Below are 24,735 nucleotides of genomic sequence, written 5' to 3' on the forward strand. Positions count from 1 at the left end.
TTCAGTGCATTCTCGGAGTCAACAACAAGTACTTTATCAAAGAAATGTCTATAGTAGATACTGAAACATGGTCCAACCAACACTGGATATTTAAACATACATCTTTAAAACAAGATGCAAAAAGTCGAAGCGTAAACAGTTGGCTGAAGCGTTTATATCACGGTTTAACGTTGGAATATGGTGATGTAGAGTATGGAGAAATACAGAAAATATTTCAATCGTTAAAATTCGATAGAATTTACGTTAAGGGCTCTCAAAAACAACAGATTATCAACGAGTTTATGCCACATGCCACAGTATTCAATTTTGAAAATTTGGAATGTCCACGGCTTTGTCAATTGCACGGAGAAACACTACCATGCTGTATTTTTCATAAGGATTTCAATCCAAAACAATGTACATTGTATAAAGTATTTGCATTAAAAAAATGGTATGTTAATAATGTTTAAGATTATAACTTTTTTCTATCATGTATAAATTAAATGTATATTCAGTTTCAATCGATTTACATTATATACAATTTATATATATATAGATTAAATTATTTTTTACATAATATACAGTTTTAATTGATTTACATATAGTTTACATTATATACAATTTTAAAAAATAAAAAGTATTTTTACTACAATTATATGCATAAAATTTAATATCAAATCTCATCCATCCGTACTCCTAAGTGTTCATCTGTTTCAGCCTCCCTATAAACATTTTTTTAAATAAAATAACTATAAACAATATTTTTTATTATAACTTACTTAATACGATAGTGACCATGGGCCAGTGTATGTACTTTATCCTCAAGTATAACTCTCTTGTCGTCAAAGCTTTTATACGTTAGTTTGCTTGATTTAATTGTTTTCAATTTATGTTTGAACGAGCGGATAGAGACATTATCTGTCTTTACCTTCAAGCTTTTATCACCAAACAGACATCGATAATGATCATTAAAGTTCATATGGTTCTTTACTACATGTCTTCGAATTCCTTTAGCCTTGATCTTCTCCTTTTCATTGATCTTATACGCGTAAGACTTTGCGCGCAGTGCACAAAACTCTGTCATAACCGCGCCCTTTGTCTCATCAGAAAACAGTCCAGGAATTTTTTTTCGTTCGGCAATATGGCATGGATGGTCTATCGGTAAATCCGAAGTATCCATCCGGTCAAGTAAGAAGGAATTATTCATTAAGTCTTCATAAAAATCATCGGTTTGAACATAGTATACCAGTGAATCTAAAATAACACAAATTAATATGCATGAACACGATATTACTTTAAAAATATTCACCTGTATCCGTATACATGAGCTCAATCTTATCACCATAATGTGCCTGCATTACGCTATAATGATAATCATACATTAAGGTCTTGGAAATTTCCAACACTGCAAAACCTGTTTAAAATTATACATATTAAAATATAGTTATTGATACTAAATTAAAAGTGTTTATTACCTATATAAATAGGCTTGCAAAATTCAATAATTTTATTCTCTAGCGATACAGCGTTCAAGTTTTCGGAATACGTGGTGCAATATTTAAACGTCGATCGATTTATTAATTTCTGCAAACGGCGTTCACTAGACACAAGCTTTATATTTAAATGCTTACGTACGTTTTCCATCGTTTTTCCTAGATGATAGCAAAAAGAAAATTAATAAAAATAGTTAGAATTAGAATTTTTTAATAAAATACCAAACACAGCATTGTTCAAAAGTTTAAAGAAATCCTTCTCAAAATCATTCTTAGCGTTCTTTCTCATTTCAGTATTTAAAGCTATATACGTCTCAAGCCATGGCGATTGCTTGAATTGAACTACTCTATGCACCTGGAATATATAAAAGTTAAACGTTTATAATATAATATAAAATTGAAATACGCAGTTTACTTTTTCAACTATGAGACCATTGCTTAAGGCTTGCTGGAGATTACGATAGTGAACAATATAATTTTTCTTAGGTTCGAATGTGGCCATGAGTTTGCGAACTTTTGAACCTGGTGGTATGCTATTTTGCGGATGAAATGGCAAGTCATTATGTTTATCGTGCAGTTCTTTTGGATAAACAATATCAACCTCGTACATCCGCCCTATGGGAGAATTCTCGGTCAAATCGTTTAATCCGTCGAGTGATGGTTTAACCCACTTGAAGTCGCCATAAGGCATGAATCTGCTCATTGCCCAGCCATAAAGATTGTTACCTAAAGTTTAAAAAGTGTATTTAACTGAATAATTATTATTTATAAATAAACTTACAGTCCTGATAAACAAGCCATGATTTGGGGTCTGATGGGTTATAAACTGGTGTTTTTTCATTATTTGGTTTTGCATACCGCATGCTGGCTTGTGTAAGTCCACCTCGAATACCTATAAAAAACGTAATTATATTTTATGTATATAGAAATAACACAAGTCCAATATACTAACCATTATCAAACATGAGAAGCATGTCATAATCTGTTAGTAAATCCAGTTTTATCGCTGTGTATTTCAACATGGCATCAAAGGAAAATGGCTGGAGCTGTATAGTAGTACGCTGGGTCTAAACAGTATGTGTTTAAGCATAGATATCGAAAATTTTCGAAAACGTCAGCCAGAAGTAAAACATCAATTTTTAAATATAAATCTGAATACTCGCCCAGCGTTTGACAATTGAAATGGTTCCAGACCTTTGTTGCAAACTGATATTCAGTATCTTCAACGTGTTCTTCTGACAGAACGCTATAGAAATCTTCTATTGGTGGTAAAGAGGTTTGTTCGAGCTTAGACCAATCATCAGTAAAGTCGTAAGGATAGACACCTTTACGGGTTACCAGTGGCATATCGTTATTGGAAAAATGTTTTTCGGTTTCTCGGAATTTCTTCAAGTCTGGTGTAACCAGGTTTGTGGCTAGAGTAGACAAACGCGTGGCCATGAATCTAAATGTATCAACGAACCGGATACTGAATTTATTACTGATATATTTGGAAAACGAAATAAACTTTTCTTCGCTGTTGGGGATTACATTTATTCTATTCGAATTATAATCAAGTTCTGTAATTATGAAGTGCGCATCGTAGTTGGAGAGGTTGTGGAGAAAAACTGGTACGTACTTTGGTCGTACAAGACTTAAATTACATTTATTGCACAAAGTCTGTCTGAATTTCCCGGTCAAATGATTGTGATCGCGGACACGGGTATGGATATTAACATCACATTTGCATAAATTACATTTAAAACAGGATTTATGCTTAGCTATGTCTTCATCGGTCATGATTAAAGTTATGTTTGTCTCCAGCAACTTTTCTATTTTAGCGGCCACATCAGTGATATTCTCCATAAAATGCTTTGCCACGTCTTGCCTGCTTTCACTTCCTCGATAAATAACTGGTTCAATTGGTATGTTAAATTTTCTCAACAACTCTATTGGAACATTTTCAGACGCCTTAACTAAAAATCCATAACTCATTGGACAATGTTTTTGAATGATTGTTGTGTTTTCCCCTTTTTTCTCATCTGTTTTTATAAGCAGTGCCTCGAAATCAGCGTAAATAACTATAGGATGTCTCTGTGCATTTTGCCATGCGGTGAATTGTAGAACATCACCCTCTTTTGGCATTATTGGCCGTACGGGTTTATGTGGTCCACATATTAGCATGTGATGTTCAAGTGCCGCCTGTCCACTTAATTTATACTTTAAATTCTGTTTGTCAAACGATGTAAAGCATCGCTTGCAGAATATAACTTGACCTTTATGACAAGTTTTTTGTGAACGAAGTAGTCTTGAAAAATTTGAGATGTACGTATAATGCATATTGTCATTATCCGTCACTAATAATAGATCAAAGTGATCTTGCTTCTCATTATCCACGACTTTGAGTGGGAAAACCTCGTATGATGGGAACTTTTTGGGCGGCTGCAAACGTTTTTCAAGTCCGTAAACATTCACAGAAACGTTATGATTATTTTTTTCAAACTTGCAAATATCAGTCAGCGGTGTTGGGAAGGAAATGCCTTCAAAACTATATCTATTCTCATGATCAGTATAATTTTTATCGACTCGGAATTTATTTTGTACTGTCACATGTTTTGCTAATATAGCCCATTTAAAACATTGTTGGTCTATATTTTTAGGATTGATTATAGCTCGTTTGTCTGCGATCGATTTAGGTAGTTCTATATACGACGAACCAGACATTGGTGTATATTTATAAATGCCTAGCAGTAAACCGTCAATAGATTGTAACGTAAACCCACTTCCGCGTGAAGAATAAGTTTCTTCTTCAGCTAATAATTTCTTAAACGATTCGTCAACTAAAGTTTCGATACTTGAAGCCTCATAAATTTCTCTAGCTGAAGTTTTAAATGCTCGATTTTCGGATGAATTTTCTACGTTTGGGCGATTATATTTTGATTCAAGTTTTAAATTAAATTTAATTGGCATATTATGTTTATTAATAGTTTCTAGCAATGCTGATCCGACGGACTCGAAGAACTCTGGATAATTCTGTATGTTATTCAAATTTTTATAATAATACCATACAACTTTACGGTTGTGGGCTGATTGAATTTCTATAAATCCTAATGTGTTTACACTTTGTAGTCTTACTTTTTTTGCTTTTACTGCGGTATAAGTATTTTCAGTATGTTTACGTTTATGACCCATGTTCGTATAATAACCTGAAATTGCAAATATATCTGAATTATTTATAATACTAACATGTCGTATAATAACATAAAATTGTATACATATCTAAATTAATTATAACATGATGTTTAATAAGAGTTTAAAACTAACCTTGTGCAGTATCCCGTTCATTTTCAAATGCATCCAAGGCAGCCATACATATATGATCATCGCGTTCTAAATCATCGGTTATCGCATTAGAGCATTCATTATTTTGATTTGATGGTCCAGCGTGTTCATTAGGTACGTGAATTTGAGGAGATATTTCAATAATGTTATTCGCGGGCGCGATTTCTTTGTAAAATTGTAAATATATCTAAATTATTTATAACTCTAACATGATGTTTAATAAGAGTTTAAAACTAACCTTGTGCAGAATCCCGTTCGTTTTCAAATGCATCCAAGGCAGCCATACATATATGATCGTCGCATTCTAAATCATCGGTTATCGCATTAGAGCATTCATTATTTTGATTTGATGGTCCAGCATGTTCATTAGGTACGTGAATTTGAGAAACTACTTCAATTATATTATTTGTGGAGTTGATTCCTTTGTAAAATAATTAAATTATTGTAAAAATATTTAATTAAATATATTATATACTTACGATGAATATTTTTCATATGACGAGTACGATTTGATTTGTTGGTAAATATCGCAGTACACATAGTGCACGAAAATCGTATGCCCGCATGTTTCTTTTTATGTCTATTTAAATTATCTTTTCGCGTAAAAGACGCTGAACATGTTTCGCAATTAAACATTATGACAATATATATATATATATAATATTAAACACACTCGGAAATATTAAAGTAACGTGTTAAAAACAAAGATGTTTGTAGAACGTTTTCAATCGCGCTATATTCTACGCTACGTGATTAATGCGTTAAATAATATACATGAATAATATAATAATATGAACCAATGATATCGTTATAGAACGGCTGGAGATCTACTGTTAGAAAATCGCGAGGTGTTATTCTACTATATAATGTAATATAAGAAAATGCAATTTTGCAGAAAAATGTCATAAAGGTGGGATTTATGAGAGTCACACGCTACGACAATATAATGCATGATAATATTAATAATAATAAATTTGTCATTATATATATTAATGATTTAAATGTATATGTTGCAAATATTAAATGCTCTATGGATACGTATATAATGCACATGATAATGTGTGTGTGTGTGTGTGTGTGTGTGTGTGTGTGTGTGTGCGTGTAACAATATAGGTATAAAGGAATTATAAGTCTGATGAGTATGCGTATATAGATGTACATTACTAGAAAATATAACAGTTAGTCGAATCCCGGACGATCGAAATAAATTTTTGCATTATTTCCATATATCACACGTCACGTCCGACGGCGGCACCTATGGCTGGGCAGGGAGTGGTGGGATGTGGTGGCGGTGGGATGTGGAGGCGGGACGGGGAGCGGTGTACCGACGGCGGCACCTATGGGTGGGCGGGAAGCGGTGGGATGTGGCGGTGGTGGCGGTGGCTGTGGTTCCAGTAGTGGCATCTATGGCCGGTATACTAGTATATATAATAAGTAGTAAATATAATGTCTTATAATGCACATGATAATGTGTGTGTGTGTGTGTGTGTGTGTGTATGTGTGTGTGCGCGCGCGCGCGTGTGCGTGGAACAATATAGGTATAAAGGTATTATAAGTCTGATGAGTATGCGTATATAGATGTACATTACTAGAAAATATAACAGTTAGTACCCAAAGATCGGACTTGTAACCGCTGTGTTATATTCATGTAATATTAAATTACAGATAGTACCTACTCGTAAACTGTATAATATTAAGTTCACGGTATTTTGTTCACAGTAATGTGTTAAGTGATATCTGTTTAGGGTATAGAACTGCTCGCAGGAATGTGATAGCGTACCTATAATTAAATATACTTCACTTAAATGGCTAAAATAATATGCACATAATTGGTCTGGTGGACCAGTGGTATTATAGCAGTCGTCTGTGAGGCAAGAGATTCGAGGTCGAGTCCTGGACAATCGAAATAAATTTTTGCATTATTTCCACTGATAATAATAATAATATTATACGTCACAACGGCGGCGGCGGCGGCGGCGTCGAGTAGTTGGATGTTGTGGTGGGGCGGAGAGCGGTGTACCGGTTGCGGCACCTACGGCCGGGCGGGTGGTGGTGGTGGGACGGCGGCAACTATGGCCGGGCGGTGAGTAGGAGAGGTGGTGGTGGTGGTGATGGTGGGTATATGGTGGTGTGGTGGTGGTGGGACGGCGGCACCTATGGGCGAGCGGTGAGTAGGAGAGGTGGTGGTGGTGGTGGTGGTGGCGTATGATGAGGAGGAGGATGAGGATGAGGAGGAGGATGAGGATCTTGTGATTGAATTCTCTATTTTATACTACTCACCCCACCCATCGAATCATTATACAGTTTCACAATTTCAGGGTGACCTACTTCAACATAACATTTATTTTTTTTATCATACCGTTTAATAATATCTGGGCTGCCTGAAGTCACAAAGTTAGAAGCGAGAGTAACAGATTTGTTATCCAACCATTTAATCAGACCAACTTTTCCATCTGTTGAGGTAACTTCATATGAGGCTCCTCTTCCTAATGTATTTAGCTCTTTATCGCTCACAACTGGAGGATTAGCAAAACGATTAAGTCTAATTGTCCCAGCAGCTTTAATTCCCAAAGACTCAAGTGATGTAAATAGATTGTAAGAGCTAAAAAAATTATCAAAATATAAATAATTTTCATTTTTATCTATGTGTTCAACTAATTGTAAAACTATGGAACCTCCAAGGCCATATTTTTTTTGTATTTCATGATTTATTTCAGTTGAACTGCCCTGGTATAAAATCATATTGTAAACCATACCATTAGCAGAGCAGAGTAAAAAATTTTTAATACCCCAAGGGCAGGGTTTGCCTTTCATGTATTGTTTGACACCTAATTTCCCTTTAAATTTGACCATTTGCTCATCTACAGCTAGATTAGTTTCTACTGGCAATTCTTTACAACGTTTTAAAAAAGAATTAAAAAGTGGTCTAACTTTTATAAATTTATCAACATTGTTTTCAGGAATGTCATCATTATTCATTACATGAAAACAAGACCTCAACTGAAAAAAACGATTTCGAGACATATTATCAGCAATTATATTTACTCTGTCCTCATTAGTCCAACATGATCTTATTCTACTAGGTTTTTGACAACCAATCTTCAAATGTATACCCACAAACACCTTCATTTCTGAAGGTGTAGTATCTACATACTTTATGAAATTATTTTGTTTGGCATATATATTTGTGTACTTTGCCATATTTTCAAACTCTTCCTCAGGAAAGTATTTACTGAAATATTCTATTGGTAATAGAGTCTTATAAGTAGTTGATAATTCTGGAGCTGGTGGCGAAATCTTTAAGAAATTACTGACCCTTTGTGTATTTGACCATTTAATTTCATTTTTTGTGTAATATGGTAGGTTATTGAGGTGTAGTCCGTGTTCAACAACAGGTCTTATTGCTATATGACATGGTGGTATTGCAGGTGTACTTGGCCTAGCTATTAAAACAATTAAAATGTATAAAGAAACCAAATAAAAATAATTCAAAATAATATTTTATATACCTACCATAAGCATTGTTATCTGATTGCTGTTCATCTTCAACTGTTTCTAAAATATACAGTGTAATTGTTTCATAAAGAAAATTTAAATAATTAGAAACAAAAAAATAAATAATATAAAATAATATTTTACATACCATTATTTATGACAAAAACGTTGAAATCTTCATCATCTTGGAAATCAAACAGTTCAAAATCATCAAGTACATTTTCAACAGGTCTTATTGCTATCTGACGTGGTGGTAATGCAGGTGTACTTGGCCTAGCTATTAAAACAATTAAAATGTATAAAGAAACCAAATAAAAATAATTCAAAATGATATTTTATATACCTACCATAAGCATTGTTATCTGATTGCTGTTCATCTTCAACTGTTTCTAAAATATACAGTGTAATTGTTTCATAAAGAAAATTTAAATAATTAGAAACAAAAAAATAAATAATATAAAATAATATTTTACATACCATTATTTATGCCAAAAACGTTGAAATCTTCATCATCTTCGAATTCAAATAGTTCAAAATCATCAAGTACATTTTCAAACATTTGTTCTTTACTAGACTTTTCAATTTCTGAACAAGAGAATTCATTGTCATCAACAAAATCATCGTCGTCGCCTGACAATGATGATAATTCTGAGTCTCTCCCATCACCTAACAATTCGATGATGTCTCCATAGGGCAGCTGATTCTGCTTTTTTAACATTTCAAACTAGAGTTTATAACATAAATTTAATTTAATCAACTGATTATAACTATCTACCTATGTGGTTTAATTAAAATATATTTAATTAATACTTACTAATATAGTTGATATTCTTCACTACACAACAGAAACGAGTTACTCGTTCGAGTACCGGACGAGATTTGGAGAATAACGATAAATGATAACGAATAACAGCGGCAAAATGCACGTGCACATGAATAATAATATTATCGGTTATCACAAAATGTTGTAAACGCCCAAGGCCCAACTGCCATTATAATGGCATATTACTTAAGACGATACCACTCACTGATAAAAGATAATAACCACATTTTAATACCGGCATAATACAATAACATCAGTGTTGACACGGGAAAAAAAATATGGGATTTTTCCCAATTGATTATCAATAATTAATATTTATTACAAGAAAAAAAAAAAAAAAATCCCGGCAAATTTTTTTTTCTTTTACATCATTGATTTTCAATATAGTTTAGTGATAAAATATATAACCATAATTCTTATTATTATCTATAAATATTCGTTGACAAAATAAACCAATTTCCCTCCAGTTATACACACAATTATAATTTCTACATTTATTTTTAATGTAATGCCATTATAATGACATTGGGGCCTGAAAGGGTCAAAGACATATGATTATCACCAGATCCTAAAATATTATAATATTATAACATTAGTATAAAAATACCAAGTGTAGTTTGAATAAAAACAATTTTAATACGTTTAATCACATGTATGTGAATCAAAAGTAATTTACACAATAAAGCGCAAGTATGCGCAATTGTTTTTTAATTTTTTTGAAACTGCATAACATACAATAAAAAAAGATAAGATTGTATGGACACGGACTATCTCGGAAATTTACTAAAATTAATGATGAATTTTGTGTTTGTATATTTTATTTTAATTCTTGTATTTTTTATTAAAATTGTATATAAAAATATAAAGATAAATTGATTTTATATTTTATTAAACTTAAATACTATACACATACCTCCAGGTAACGAGTTCATTTTTTTTTTTCGTAAAAATAACTATACAACAAAAAATATCAGCTATGTTCTAACAAAACTTTTTGTACAGAATAATACCGACGTACGCGTCGCATCTGTAATGCCATACTGTGGGGTATTATTGCAATACAATTAATACTGGTAACAACGTAAAATATTACGTAATTGCTTTAATATTATCTCTATTAGATAAACTATCAACAATTATCATTCTAGATGCATTTTGAAATTTCTAATTTTGGCCAGGTTTTTACGACAATATCCCACTGTGCGACGTACAATAACTAACGAAGGCACGGCAAATTATACTGTCGTAAACCCAGTTTCAATTGCACCTATTTTATACTAATAGATGACTTTTTCTCCCTGACTCGGAGGGTCCACACAGCGATAACATTAAATGTTATGATTGAAACTGTCAGATGGTAAATTAATTGAATAATTTTCTTAATTGTAAATTTTTTTTTAAATATTGCACATTTTTGCAATAATAATGCTGACAATTTTTCATAATTTATTGTTAAATGTTAAATAAATTCTATTAGAATAGGTATTTATCTTATTTTAATATATGCTTCAATGCTTCCAGGCGTAGATTTTATAGGTATAGCTCCGGTCTTTGTCACTCCGAAATATACGCGTAGTCAGACGACAGACTTAATACTCAATAGTCAATTGAAAAATAAGTAATAACCAAATTTCATAATCGTAATATAAAAATAATCATAATCATAAATCTAGTTGGAACCGTATATTTATCATTTCACATCATATTAAACATTGCAATCATTCTATTTTTATTATTCTTGGCCACATGAAACGTATTGATAATTCCTGTGGCTTTTAATACGTGTATAAATATATAGGTACATTGATATAAATAAAATATTACTTTACGATGTCTTTCGGTACCAATGTTATCGTCGAGGATCATGAGGAGCCATGTAAAAAATCAACTATTAAATCCAAAATCAATACCTTTGTCTACGATTTACTTAATTATTTTAATATTAATAATATTTAATACGCTGAAATCAACATAACTAGTTTACATAGGTACATCAATACATTTTATAAACTTACATAAAAACAGTTAATATAACAAATTTTTATGCCATTTTGTAATTACACAATATTAAGGGCTCATTTTCTTACAACGTCCTAAGCTACTAGGGGGTAATCTGTGTTTTAAATTTCAAAATTGTATCTTAAGAGTAAACAGAGATATATGTGTTAGAGACACCGGGCTATTATTACAATTACACTATTACAATTAGAATATAAAGTATACTCTAGAAATTTAAAGCACTCACATATAACATTTTTAAATTACTATACAACCAAAATTTTCATTCTTGGTTATTTAATATGTTTTTATATTATATGTAATAATTTTCATACAAATTAGACCCAGGTTACTGTTTTCAGTATACAATCGCATAATGGGTATACCGACGCGTGGTTTTTATTTTTTTTGGCATGTTCCCGGGGGAGTCGAAGGACTTAACATAGATATTCGAAAAGCCAGGGAAATTTACTATAAGACGGTCCAAAAATCGACCTCTCAGGTTCGACACCATTGTAAATGTTTCACAATGTAATTTTGTACAATAATAAGTTGAATTTTAATTATAAGTTGAATGTGGTAACTGTATAGCTATATTGTGGTGGTCGATATAAAAGGCGAGTACCAATTTATATATTTAAACCGGATTCTATTTAAATAATAATAATAGATCGTCGGCCGTCGGGACCGAGTATTGCTAGAATGGATCAATCTAATAATATCATAAAATGTGATATTATAATATATCGATCGATAATCGACGGCCGGAAATTATTGACGAATAGCTATAAATATAAATTAAACAACAATAAATACTTTATACATATTATCCCGAATGCGGGAAATTGTCAAAGTTTAGTGTGTACGTTCGCCGCTAGGATACAGATTCGTTGGCGGCAAAACTCTATTAATGTGTTATGCCTAGAACCGTTGATGTGTCATTCTAATTCCACAATCCGACTGTAATATATTAGACTTGGACGTTGGACATCCTACACCTAGTATCGACGTAAGTACAATATTAATAACTATTTCTAGTATTTTATCAGACTTGTAAAGTACTTGAGTAAAAGTGTTCAAATACTTTTTAAGTACCTATATCTGTATTTAAAATCAAATACTATTTATAAGTACTTTTTTCGTCTTACTTTTTAATTATTCTAACTTAATTATTCTTATTCTAATTAATTTAAGTAAAATTAGAGTTCTAAAATATAAATAATAATTTAGTTGATTAATAAATAATAATTCAATTTATCTATAAGGTCATTATGCCAAGGAAAAAAGATAAAAGATATTTAAAAAAAAAGTATTTGAATGTATCTGTAAATACTTTTTAAACGTATTTGTATTTGTACTTAAATACTTTTTTTTTTAAGTATTCAAATACATATTTTAAATACTTTTGGAAAAAAGTATCTGTATCTGTACTTGAATACTTTTTAAAAGTATCTTTTACAAGACTGTATTTTATATATTTAAATATTTTACGTATCTTTATACCCAAGTTCAATTTTAAAGTTGTGTAATGACTGTATTTAATTTGGCACATAATATCAATATCACCTTATATTACTTAATATTTTTTTAGTGTGACCTTTTTATAGTTGTATATAAAGAAAATTAATTCTGTTTTAATATTGTGATGATTTGATTATTTTTAGGCAGTACCTATCTGGGTTATCCTTTGAAAAATATCCTAGTGTTTATTCACTAAAGATGTATATACATACATTTTCCAAAACAAAATGTATAATATATATACAATATATAGAATTATAATGTTTAAACTTTGACTCCAATGTTCAGATACAACATATTCTTTTGTTTTAATTCTATTTTATTTTAAACAAATAAATTATGATACTAAATAAATAAAATAAAAATATCTTATATAGGTAAAAAAAACCAACAAAGCAACTTTTATAAATTAATACATAAAAAAAACATTTAAAAAAAAACTTACATCAGCTTTTGAATATAAATTTGAATTCAGCTAATAAATACTAACATCTTAAAATATACAATTAAAATATAAAATTAACGACCTTGTTTTTTTACTTTTATCACTATCTCAAAATGGTTCGAATTTTTGTGATTGATATATAATGCCATCTTCTTATAATTTGGTTCTTCTTTTTGAATTAAAAAAGATACTAAAAATAAAATTGTAAATTAATTATAATATATCTACAATTTAATAATTTTTTTTGAATTCTAATATATTGTTTATTATTATTTATTATTCATATTCAAAATACTATTTTTAATATTATGTAAATTACAGGACTGCAATTGTCTTATTTTTACACGCGTATTCCGTAAAAATCTAAACAACATTCAAAGTCCTATTTTATAACCAGAATGAACAGTAACCTTATAATTAATTTTTTTTCTCAATAAACATAACTTACAATTTACCTTACAAATTTAACTTATTTCGAGAACTAAAATTAATATAGGTTTAATACAGGCCCGTAGCCAGACCAAATTTCCAGGAGGGACAAAGCAAATTTTTTTTTTTTGGGGGGGGGGCATTATATATAAAAACAATATAAATGCAATTTTTAATTTATTTACATTTTACACTGACATCTCATTAAATTCACACAACTATAATTTTCCATCTAATATAGTAATATCCAAGGCTGGGCATTAACGAGTTAAAAGTTAAAATTAAGTTAATTAACTCGTTACTTTTTTTACAAATTAACTCTTAACTTAATAAGTTCTTTTTTTTTGAGATTAACGTGTTAACTTTAAGTTAATTTTATTTAAAAGTATCTAAATTAAGTTAATTTTAGTGCAAACAATAATGCAAATTATTAATGAGGTTTTTATAGTATATTTATAATTTACTATTTTAATATGAATTTCCTGTAGACGTAAATAATATGAAAAATAACTTTAATAGTCATTATATGGGCTATATAATATCTACCTACAGGATTATCATTATAAATTTATTAAAGGTTTAACATTTGTGGTTTTATTTTTATTTAAAAATATAGTACAAACTACAAAGTAGGTAATTATATTTTTACTGATAATAATTGTTCATGTTGTGCTGAGCCTAGTCTTTAAATCTACACGGTGGCTGCATTTTGTCTACTCAGTATTGAAAATATATTTGGGTGGTAGGTACTGCCTGTTTGATTTTTAAAATTTATGTGAATCAATTAAAAATATTGGTATTTTAGCAGTTGGGAGAAAACTATTAAGGTGTTTTTTTTTTTTTTTTTTTTTTTTGATGTACCACTTGGGCAAATTGATTTGAGTATGTGTTCAGGACTAAGATTTATTTTGGAAAAGTAGGTTTTTTGATAGCTAGTTAATAATATTTTTATGTATCATTTAAAAAAAATGTCCCCAGATTTTTCTCGAGTGTAAAAAAACTTTATTATAACTTAACTTTATTAATTTAAAATAACTTAACTTAACGAGTTAAAAAAAATCGTTAACTTGCCCAGCCTTGGACTAATATCCATTTATAATAGAATATTTTGGGAATTTACAATGAAACATTTATTTTAAAAATACAAAACGAATAATACTAAATAATAAAAATAAAAATTAAATTAATGTTTACGTAGATAATTATAATATTCATAATATTCACTGATCATATTTGCATATGGTTAAATGTGGAACATTTTAATATTAATTAATACAGCTTAAATATTTTAAATATTTTATGAACAATATTCAAGCCAATCAAATAACTTAAACCATTGACTTCTAAAAGATCTACATTAGGATACAACAGAAGAATTATTTGATTTTTTTGATGTGTTTGAAAAATCGGTTGACTATTTGTTTCATTAATTATTGAAGTATTTTCTGATGTTTTATTATTATTTGAAGTACTTTTGGGCGTTTTATTATTTTCAGATGTGTTTTTGGTTGTTTTGATTACCCATGAATCCATATTATGTGTTTATGTTTAATTAAAACTAAAACTAAAAATAATATTTTGTTTAATTACCTATTTCATTATATTAATTATATATATTTATAAAAAATTTCGCTCATTGAATTTGCCTCAAATTTAATAAATCTGAATTTAATCATAATACAGCTATTGCAGTCGGGCCAGTCGGCGATAAAATGAAAGTAAATATTATTATACTATAATATGAACCAAAATAAATAATTCAGTTTAAAGTCTTCCAGGTTGAATTATACAACAAGTTTATTGGGTTTAAATGATAAGTCATAATAGTCTAATATTATATAGTTAGAATACTAACTATATTATATAACAGGGATGGGCAACTCAATGTAACTAGCGGGCCACTTTTAAGTACTTTAAAATCTAGCGGGCCGCAATGCATAGGAGAAAGCAAAAAAAAAAAAAGGTCCATTAAATTTACTAACGGCAGTACGGATATGACTAAACCGAAAATGAAATAAATACTATGTTAGCTACGCCATTGTAAATATATATTTAGACATTTAATAATTTAGTTTCGGTTTAAAACTAGATAAGAATTTATATACACATTTTATCGAAAAACATAATAAAATAAAATAAAACACAGATAATCGCTAAAATTATATGAAGTAATTTGAAAATGTAGCGCGGGCCAGATAAAAAAGGCTCGAGGGCCGCATGCGGCCCGCGGGCCGCCAGTAGCCCATCCCTGTTATATAATATAGTATAATGCCCCATAATACAGGATTATTTCATACATTTAAATCAATAAATGATTAAATAATTACTAATTAATAAATATTTTTAAGTTATCTTTAAAATGAATACAAAATATTATCATATATTTTGAAAAGATTGTTAACAGTATATTTTAAAAATTGAATTATGAAAATGTTTTAAAAATATTTCCAAAACTAAACCAAAAAAAAAAAAACATTTTTAAAATATATTATGTTGATCATTAAAAGATCTTTTGAAAATATTTATTATTTTCTGAAAAATATTTCTAAAATGATTTTAAAACGGCTTTTTGGTATGTGGGGGAAAAAAACTTTAAAATAATAATAAAATGTATTGGTTTTAACTTGTAATAATTAAAAAAAAGGTTTAAATAAATTTAAAGGATTTTATTGTGCTGTTATACTTTAAAAAAAATGATAGGTTGGGATTTTAAATTTACTATATAATTTAATATTAATAGATTATAGATACAGAATCTAAAATGGTTGTTGGTCATAAAAAAAAAAATATAATATAGACCTAAAATTAAACTTAAATTTTGTTGTGTTAAATTACTTAATTACTAATTAGTAATAATATGAACAAGATATGGATTTTATTGATAACTTCAAAACTAAAAAGCGGGTAAGTCGTGGATGTCGCTCTGCTGTACAGTAGGTTACTGTAATGGATGGGATTAAATTTGAATGCAATGATAGGTATCATTGTATACGAAAACGATTCTGAACGGAGATGATTTGTCAGTCTAGGATATATTATATTTAAATATTGTCATATTATATTCTGTTTTGAAACAAATATTTTATTTTTCAATAAAGTCGCATTTTGCATAATAATAAGGTATACTTAAAAATTACTTGCAAATATTCGCGTTTTCGACAGATTTCGTAAAAATTTGAACTATAAACGCTTATAAAAAAAAAAATTGTGACTTTATAGACCACTGAAATTTTCGATTTTTTTTGAGAATTTTTTTTTAAAGTGTCGGTAAAAAAATGTTGGATGACTAAAAAAACATGAAAATGTAATACAAGGTTCCTTATGAGTTGTTCTAATTGTAGCTAAAAAATATTAAAAATTGTTAGTCACAATTTTTTTTTATAAGCGTTTATAGTTCAAATTTTTACGAAATCTGTTGAAAACTCGAATATTTGCAAGTAATTTTTAAGTTGAAAAATTATAAAATTTTTTGCGTTTGTAACAGGATTAAAAATACAACACTAAGTTGTTTGTTAGCCGATGTAAAAGTATTTTCCTCGTGTATTGCAGATCGGAAGGAGTCAAAAAAAGGTTCCCAATCTTGAATGTTTCCGCCGAATTCCGGAATTTTTTTGGGTGGTAATTGTATCCGTGATTGGGTTGTTGACGTATTCGAGTTATGTGAGGTATCACGACCTGAAGAATTATGACGCCTTTCGTTAGTTAGGCCGGCCGCACACCAAAAGAGCAAAACTGCTTAAAGCAGACTGAAGCAGCTTTATTATGACTAATTAAAAATAGAACACATGTAATTCAGTGAAACCCGCACACTGATAAGTCTTAGTCAAAACAAAACATTTTTGCTCTTCAGTCAATTCTAGTCATGACTAATCGTGTTTTATCGAAATAGAACATGCTCTATTTCGTCAGTCAAAACAAAACAATTTTTATTAGTCAAACCGCCAGTTTGACCGTTATCAGATGGTTAATTATAGTTGGATACCACAGACGTTGCAGAACGATCGTTCATTAATATAATTAATTACAATTCATAATTAATAATAATATATGATTACTGTTTTTATATATTAGGTAATATATAAATTTTAAAATTTTTTTATACGTTATACATTTTGTATACCTATATAAAGGTAATTATAAACATATTCCACATATTACATAATATATTAACAAATAATAAACATGTGACGTTTTAAATTTTCTACTCAGTCTTAACTATGATCACTGAAAATATATACCTGGAAACACTCATAACACTTGTTCAACAAAGATCTACCATCTATAATTATAAAGACAAACAACATAGCAACCGAGATGTTCAGGAAAAATTATGGACAGAAATCTCCAGAATACTAAAAGCTCCAGGTACCTCTAATATTTTATAATAATATAATTCTAGGTTTGCAGCTGAGCGCCTTCCTGCTCAAGCCCTTATGTTATTTTGAACTATTTTATGTTTTTATATGAAATCAAAAATTTTACTTATTATTGTACAAAATAATGCGACACGGCCTGCGCATGCATATACTATATTTTATAGTAAGTATACGCCGCTGAGCCGAATATATTATCAAGTATTTGTAGATTTTTTTTTACATTTAATAATTAACTTTTTCAATTTCCATTTTAATGGTATGAAATATGTCTGATACACACTACATAATTAAACAAATAATTTAGTAAAGTAAATAGGACAAAATAAAATTGATCATTGGTCAATATATTTTTATAGAAATAATTAGTAAATTATATTGAATAGTTATAAAATAAAAGTATAGAAAAAATAAAATAAAGCACTTCAAATGTACTAAATAAAACAATATTAAACAATTACATTATATTTTAAAAGTTAGAACTAAAATTATTTTTTTAAACTAAATATCTGTCTTGCCAAGGAACTGAACCATTTTCTGAATTGAAAAAATCCATAAACTTATTACGTTGTTCGATAGCTGCTATAGACGATCTGTTATGATGAACAATATTTGCTTCGTCTCTTAATTCAATTTGATTATGATGATTTTCAATTTCATTATGAATTTCTGTAAGGTTTACTTCCCTTGTCATAATTAAATTATGAATTACACATATCGCCCGAGTTATTTTAGTAGCTTTCTCGGGACCAACTAACATCTTATTTTCCAATACATTAAATCGTTTTACCATAATTCCAAATGCACACTCTACTATTCTTCTCGCACGGGATAAACGATAATTATAAATACGTTTTTCATTTGTTAACTGCCTGCGAGGGAATGGCCTCATTAGGTTTGGTAAAAGTGGGTAAGCTTCGTCCCCAACAAATACAAAAGAGAAGTCTTCGTTTATATTATGGTCAATTTTTTTTGGTGCAGGCAAATTTAATTTATTATTAATTAATTTTTTACCAAATAAAGATTCTTTGAAAATCCCACTATCACTAGATCGACCATAATCACCAACGTCTATTACAACAAACTTTGCGTGAGCATTGACTACCGCTTGTACCTAGTACAATTGAATGATAGCCCTTATAATTGTAATACTCCGAACCGGCACCTGGAGGACAAATAATAGAAATATGTTTACCATCAATTGCACCAACACAATTTGGAAAATTCCATATTTCATTAAAATCGTTTGCTATTTTTATCCAGTCTTTTTTTTTCGGTGATGGCAAATATATAGGAGATAGTAATTTCCATATCGCGGAGCATACAGAATCAACAATTATTCCAATGGTTGTAGCTCCCAATCGAAAATGGTAGTGCAATCGTTGAAAACGTTCACCAGACGCTAAATAACTGTAACATTATTTACAACATAAATTATGAGGAATAAATTAAAATAAAATAATAATGGATCATTTTTTATACAAATACAAAAGTCTGGAAAAGTGACACACTTGTGCACACTCAACAATATTGTTTTTATTTTTATATACATTTTATTCATAGAAAAATTTATTTTTTGACATAATTTTCTAATATTACGCAGTAATTTTTTTTTTAAATTAAATTCATTACATTTTTAGTCATTTTGAATTAATATAAAACATGTTTTCTAATTTTTAAACTTACCCATATTGTGTAACTTTTTTATTCATTAAGTACATATTAATGTATTATAGATAAAACATACTATAAGGTCTTCAACTTCTAACTTCAACTTTTTTTTTCTTTATAGTTTCAGAATGTAAAACCAAATGGATGACTTTACGCAATTCGTTTTCTAGACAATTACGTGAGGAAAAGAAATTTACATCTGGGTCCGGTGCAACGAAAAAAAGAAAATGGTATTTATACGATAACATGGCGTTTTTAAAAGATTATATGTTGCAACATAAAACTATGACAAGTAACCTTACTGCGGATGATTTGGACGAAACAACCTATAAAAATGTTGAAGAATCTGAAGTTACAAATTTTGAGGAAGAACCTGATATAACACTTCAGTTGAACCCAGATGTAAATGTGGATGAAGAAATAGATAGTGAACAAAGTTCAAGTACACACGAGTTTAAGAAACCAAAAAAAATTAAAAAAGTTCTGACAAGTGAGATGATTGCAGAACCAATGATCAGCTATTTAAAATCAAAAACTACTCCAAAAGTCAATCCAATTGAAGATCCACCAGAATTATTATTTTTAAAAAGTTTAGTACCAGATTTTAAAAAGCTCAATAACAAAAACCAGCGTAGATTTAAAAACGCTGTTTTAAGTACATTGGATCAACTTCTTGATGAACAAGAAACTTCATCTTCTGCAACATCGATATATACAAGTAACTTTTCGACATTATATTCAAACAATGTACAGCCAAATCAACAGCATACTATTCAGCCTCAACCAGTAAATCAAAACTCGCCTCAAACTACACAGTTTCTCTTTTCTCAAAGTCCAGAATTATTGTCTTCTTCAGAAAGTTCAAACTCATATCAAGAACTTATATAAATAATTTTTAAGTGATGTATAAATAATAATTTAAAAATAAAAAAGTTAAATATATTTCATAAGTAATTATATAAAATTATAATTTAGATTATTACATTAAAATAAAGGTGTTATAGGTATATATATATATACTATACCTATATACTATAGTCTACAAAAAAATTCTTTTTCCTCTAAAGCTTGAATTTGATACTAATTAAATTAAATTCTACTTACCACAAAGTGACTAATAATTGTTCATCCGGTTTGATACTCTTTCTGAAGTTAGTATCAGCTTTTTGAATTTCTTCAGAAATTATATTCAAAATGTAATCAAATGTTTCAGGACTTACTCTCGTAAAATTTTTAAATTTTAAATCATCATTACGTAATTCACGTAAAAAACATTTGATTAAATTATTTGTTGTACGTTTTTTATTTAGAGGATGAACCCACATTCTTTTTTGTTTTTCATTCTCTTCGATATTTAACAACAAAGACCACAAAATAGGAACAATAACTTCTTCTTCGTCGGAAGACATGTTGGTGACTGAAATACTATACTACAATTTTACGACTAACGATGAATTACACAGTTTTGCTCTTTTGGTGTGCGACTGACCAAAACAAATTGTTTTTAGTTGTCTTTAGACAAAAATGACTAGCGATGACTAAAAACAGTTTTGCTCTTTTGGTGTGCGGCCGGCCTGAATCCTAGAACGTGCGGCAAAATAGTTTTTTTCAAACTCTTCTCTTTCCTTCTCTTCCTCCGACGGATCCTCGGTATTGAGTAGTTCTATCTCTGACTGTACATTGTCAAATTTCCTATTTATTTGTGGTAACTCCTCTTGCCTAAACTCTAACAATGACAAGGCCTCAGTTTCTGGATCAAAGCCATTGATAAATTTCAACGTACGATTGAGTGCACCCTTGACCACACCACGTTTACGTCTAAGTTCAGACAACACTTTCAGCGTATCTCCGTCTAACACCATTGCTATATTTATCACTATATAAATTTGTGTTACAGAAGTACTGCCAGCTCGATCCTAAATCGAGTGTGTCGTAGAAAAGAAAGTAAAGAAAAACAATAGGCGGATTCTATATCAAAAATAATAATTTTAGCTAAGTGTAATATTACGTAGCTACAACCCCATGACAATAAAATTAAATTTTAATATATTGTTATGATTTTACACAACAAAATAAAATAACGTACGCAAAATAATTAAATAAAAATTATATTTTATTATTTACTACGGCTAATAACAATGTATCGGTTCAGACGTAATTATAAGACTGACTGGCCTCCCGTATAGTGTATTGTACGACGACGCTCCGTGTCACAATCAAAATCCTGTGTCAGCGGATTCCACGGTCTAGCCGTCGCACAACACACTATTCCTGATGGTCTTACAAAATGTCATGTAGAATAATATTCATTATATTATTCATATTTATAATAATCAGATTCAGGGGTTCGTAACACCCCCCAGACTAAATGAAACACGGGGGTCCTATGACCACCGAGTTTCACCCAATCCTAAGTGTCTGCGAGGATCCGAAATGTTCTGAGGAGGTCAGTGCATTACAGTAAGAGAAAAAAAAAAAAAAAAAAGTTACAAATTGTACAAATTTAAATAAAATTACTGAATACAATTAATTTTATACTTGAATTTCAACCTGACTACTACTTGATTTACTATCTGGTATTTCAGGGTTGTATGTTTTAATACGATTAATTCTTAGTTTATAAATTATTATGCTAATTGTAATGGCGAAAAATATAGAAAATACATAAATAATTATTACATAAAATTCAATTCTTAATATTAATAGAGGTTCTGAGGAAACGTGTGGAAGCTTACTAATATCAGATGCTATGTTTGCTAAATGGTTAAGATCTTTAATTGGGATGTTGCTCGTAACGTTCTGGGGCAAAACATTCTTAACAGATTCTTCCAATTTTTTCATTAAGTTATTTTTATTATCTGGTATAATATCATACTGGGTATTCTTAATTGATCGATTAGTTGTGAAAAGTATAGAATTTCCTATGTGGATTTTACATAAGGGAGATAAAGTCAGCCTTCCTACCCCTGAAATCTCAATTTTAGATGTTTGTGGTGAATTCTGGCAAGTTATAGTTCCTATCTCGGTTTGACTATAATATATCCAGGAATTGGTTTGAGATAATTTATGCCAAATTGGTGAATGTAGGGATAAAAACTTGACTTTGCAATTATTCGAGCTTGATTGGTGATTTGTGATTAGTGAGATAGCACATAACCCGGATGTTGCACTATGGTGGATTTGTTGAATGTCCTTACAGATCTTGTAGGGTGTTGCTTGTATACATTTTTCCCATTGTTCTAATCTTAGCGTTAGGAAATGTTCATTGTCTCTGCTAAATCCTATATAGTCTAATTCTGGATCGATTAGTATTATTGTATTCCCATTGTATTGTATTGGTAATGGTATCGGTTGATACATAGTATACTCATCGCTGGAAATTAAAGGAATTTCCATAACATATATTAAATAATTATTTTTGTGAATTATGGTGATTTCGGATAATTTGTAAAATTCGATTAGAGTTTCAGTGTTAACTTCCAATGGAAGAGCATTTCCGATAGGTATTTCCATTTTTATTTCTAGCAATTCTCTGTATAGCTTTTGTGGTGTGAACATACTAGTGTGTAATTTTCCGTCTACTGCTGCATTTAATACGGCTACGTGGTTCTGAGTTTCATATGCATACTTGTTCAATATTACTTCAAATGTAAAAACTTGTTCTAATATTCTGGTTTTAAATTCTAGTTTATTAATGTTTTGAATACTACTATTTGTTTGTTGTTGTAAGAAATGAAGGTTTTCCTCCAGCTTTTGTTGTTGTTTTTCAATTTTCTGTGTAGTATGATTTGCTTCTGTTTGTGCTATTCTTATCTTCTCTGGTATCAAGTTTAGGCTGTTAGCTTTGGTTCTGTTTAACTCTATTATTTTGCTTATTATGAATTCAATATCGATTTTTGAGCACATGCCATGTAGAACGTTGGCCACACGCCTAAAGGCAGATCCCAATTCTCGGCGAATCCTAGTGTCTTCTGTCTGTTTATAACCAATGGCTAACATCAAACTACGATGATTTGTGTCAATTTCATTTAAATAGGGTAATGTTGCTCGAGAAAACTGTTGTAGGAATAGTTCACAAGTGTTAGATATTTCCACGCTTCCAAAATTTTCTGTCATTTCCTTACAAATATCCGTAGTTGCTTCGTAGTATTTCATTATCATGGCGTATTTCGAAATGAATGTATCGAGATCGAGGTAAGTTACCAAATTCCAACTGAGATGTGATAATCTAATATCTCCATGTGACTCATAGTACAGTCCTTGATTGTTTCCAAAAGATGTTACATTAAACATTGGTGTGAATGCTCTGTTAAAATCACTCATTTCGAGATTCTTGATTGAAGATTGTATAGGTTGTAGAGTGATCATGCTAATTCTGAAACATAGTTTAATTCCTTTCATGAAACTTTTTAAACAAATTTTTGTGCAGAGTTACTAGTGTGTTCCCTTTTTGTATTGTTAGATTTGGAGAGTCTGGGTGAGATTCTATAACAATATAGGGTCCTAGCCATTTCGGTGCTAGTTTCCCTTTGCTTTGCTTTTCTTGCATCATTACTTTGTCACCAGGGTTTATGTTTAGAGATTTTAGCGTTTGATCGTAACGATTCTTCGATTCAATCTTGCTAGTTTGTAGTTGTGCCTTAGCTAATTGATGAGCTTCCTGCATATTTTTCTTTAATTCATGACAATAATCATTATAATTATACTGGGGTTCCGGAGTCCGAGTAAATGAGTTTGGAACTGTGAGTTTGTTTCCATAGACTAGTTCGTAGGGTTGAAATTTCGTAGCAGAATGTTCTGTTGAGTTATGGCAAAACATAGCAAATGGAACATGTGCGTCCCAATTCTGAGGATCTTTATTTGCAAAACTACGCAAGTACTCGCCTAAGGTTCTGTGACTCCTTTCCAATGATCCATTGCTCTGCGGGTGATAAGGGCTTGTCGAAGTCTGTTTGATCTTTAGCTGATTACATACTTCCTTAAAGACTTTACTTAGGAATTCAGTTCCGCAATCTGTGACGAGAGTCTGTGGAAGTCCATGCAGACATACGAATTGAGTAACGAAGTGATGTGCCACAGTATTGGCTTCGTGATTGTACACGGGGACTGCCCATGCGAATTTTGATAAGTCATCCTGTAATGTTAGGATAAATGTGTTTCCGCTAGCCGACTTAGGTAATGGACCAA

The 24,735-nt window shown here is 30.1% G+C and overlaps 4 protein-coding genes across 5 annotated transcripts; 1 reads left to right on the forward strand and 3 right to left on the reverse strand.

The window, feature by feature from the left end:
* Positions 1-559: 559 nt before the first annotated feature.
* On the reverse strand, positions 560-2,502 carry LOC149060039 (uncharacterized). 2 transcript variants are annotated; one of them, XM_089216664.1, is made up of 8 exons: positions 2,425-2,502; positions 2,254-2,364; positions 1,888-2,198; positions 1,695-1,827; positions 1,455-1,631; positions 1,289-1,393; positions 759-1,233; positions 560-701 (listed from the first exon to the last, which is right to left on the reverse strand). In XM_089216664.1, the coding sequence occupies exons 1-8, from the start codon at positions 2,492-2,494 to the stop codon at positions 653-655; spliced, it is 1,431 nt and encodes a 476-aa protein (XP_089072790.1). In that variant the 5' UTR covers positions 2,495-2,502; the 3' UTR covers positions 560-652. The 2 variants fall into 2 exon arrangements, with proteins under 2 accessions (XP_089072790.1, XP_089072791.1); XM_089216665.1 differs by lacking the exon at positions 560-701 and having other exon boundaries at positions 755-1,233.
* Positions 2,499-6,197, reverse strand: LOC149060040 (uncharacterized). Its single transcript, XM_089218228.1, has 4 exons — positions 6,119-6,197; positions 5,032-5,214; positions 4,776-4,958; positions 2,499-4,657 (listed from the first exon to the last, which is right to left on the reverse strand). Exons 1-4 carry the CDS (start codon positions 6,195-6,197, stop codon positions 2,499-2,501), a joined length of 2,604 nt encoding a protein of 867 aa, XP_089074354.1.
* Positions 6,198-12,014: 5,817 nt separating this feature from the next.
* On the forward strand, positions 12,015-20,447 carry LOC149060041 (uncharacterized). The gene is made up of 3 exons (XM_089216396.1): positions 12,015-12,118; positions 17,054-17,869; positions 19,670-20,447. Exons 2-3 carry the CDS (start codon positions 17,722-17,724, stop codon positions 20,434-20,436), a joined length of 915 nt encoding a protein of 304 aa, XP_089072522.1. The 5' UTR covers positions 12,015-12,118; positions 17,054-17,721; the 3' UTR covers positions 20,437-20,447.
* A 1,633-nt stretch (positions 20,448-22,080) lies between these two features.
* On the reverse strand, positions 22,081-23,952 carry LOC149060042 (uncharacterized). The gene has a single exon (XM_089216524.1). It carries the CDS (start codon positions 23,947-23,949, stop codon positions 22,081-22,083), a length of 1,869 nt encoding a protein of 622 aa, XP_089072650.1. The 5' UTR covers positions 23,950-23,952.
* Positions 23,953-24,735: the final 783 nt, after the last annotated feature.

Source organism: Diuraphis noxia, unplaced genomic scaffold (assembly GCF_037042655.1).
Source record: "Diuraphis noxia isolate RWA-SAM2 unplaced genomic scaffold, SU_Dnox_SAM2 contig0001, whole genome shotgun sequence".
Classification (NCBI taxonomy): Eukaryota; Metazoa; Arthropoda; class Insecta; order Hemiptera; family Aphididae; genus Diuraphis; species Diuraphis noxia.

Coding starts and splice junctions, on each gene's coding strand:
- LOC149060042 (XM_089216524.1), bottom strand. CDS start 23,949: ATGAAAGGAATTAAACTATGTTTCAGAATTAGCATGATCACTCTACAA.
- LOC149060040 (XM_089218228.1), bottom strand. CDS start 6,197: ATGCCACTACTGGAACCACAGCCACCGCCACCACCGCCACATCCCACC. Junction 5,215..6,118: donor ACCCATAGGTGCCGCCGTCG/GTACACCGCTCC, acceptor TATTTTACAAAG/GAATCAACTCCACAAATAAT. Junction 4,658..4,775: donor TGAACGGGATACTGCACAAG/GTTAGTTTTAAA, acceptor TTGCAATTTCAG/GTTATTATACGAACATGGGT.
- LOC149060041 (XM_089216396.1), top strand. CDS start 17,722: ATGATCACTGAAAATATATACCTGGAAACACTCATAACACTTGTTCAA. Junction 17,870..19,669: donor CAGAATACTAAAAGCTCCAG/GTACCTCTAATA, acceptor TTTTCTTTATAG/TTTCAGAATGTAAAACCAAA.
- LOC149060039 (XM_089216664.1), bottom strand. CDS start 2,494: ATGTTGAAATACACAGCGATAAAACTGGATTTACTAACAGATTATGAC. Junction 1,828..1,887: donor ATGGTCTCATAGTTGAAAAA/GTAAACTGCGTA, acceptor TATATATTCCAG/GTGCATAGAGTAGTTCAATT. Junction 1,234..1,288: donor GCTCATGTATACGGATACAG/GTGAATATTTTT, acceptor GTGTTATTTTAG/ATTCACTGGTATACTATGTT.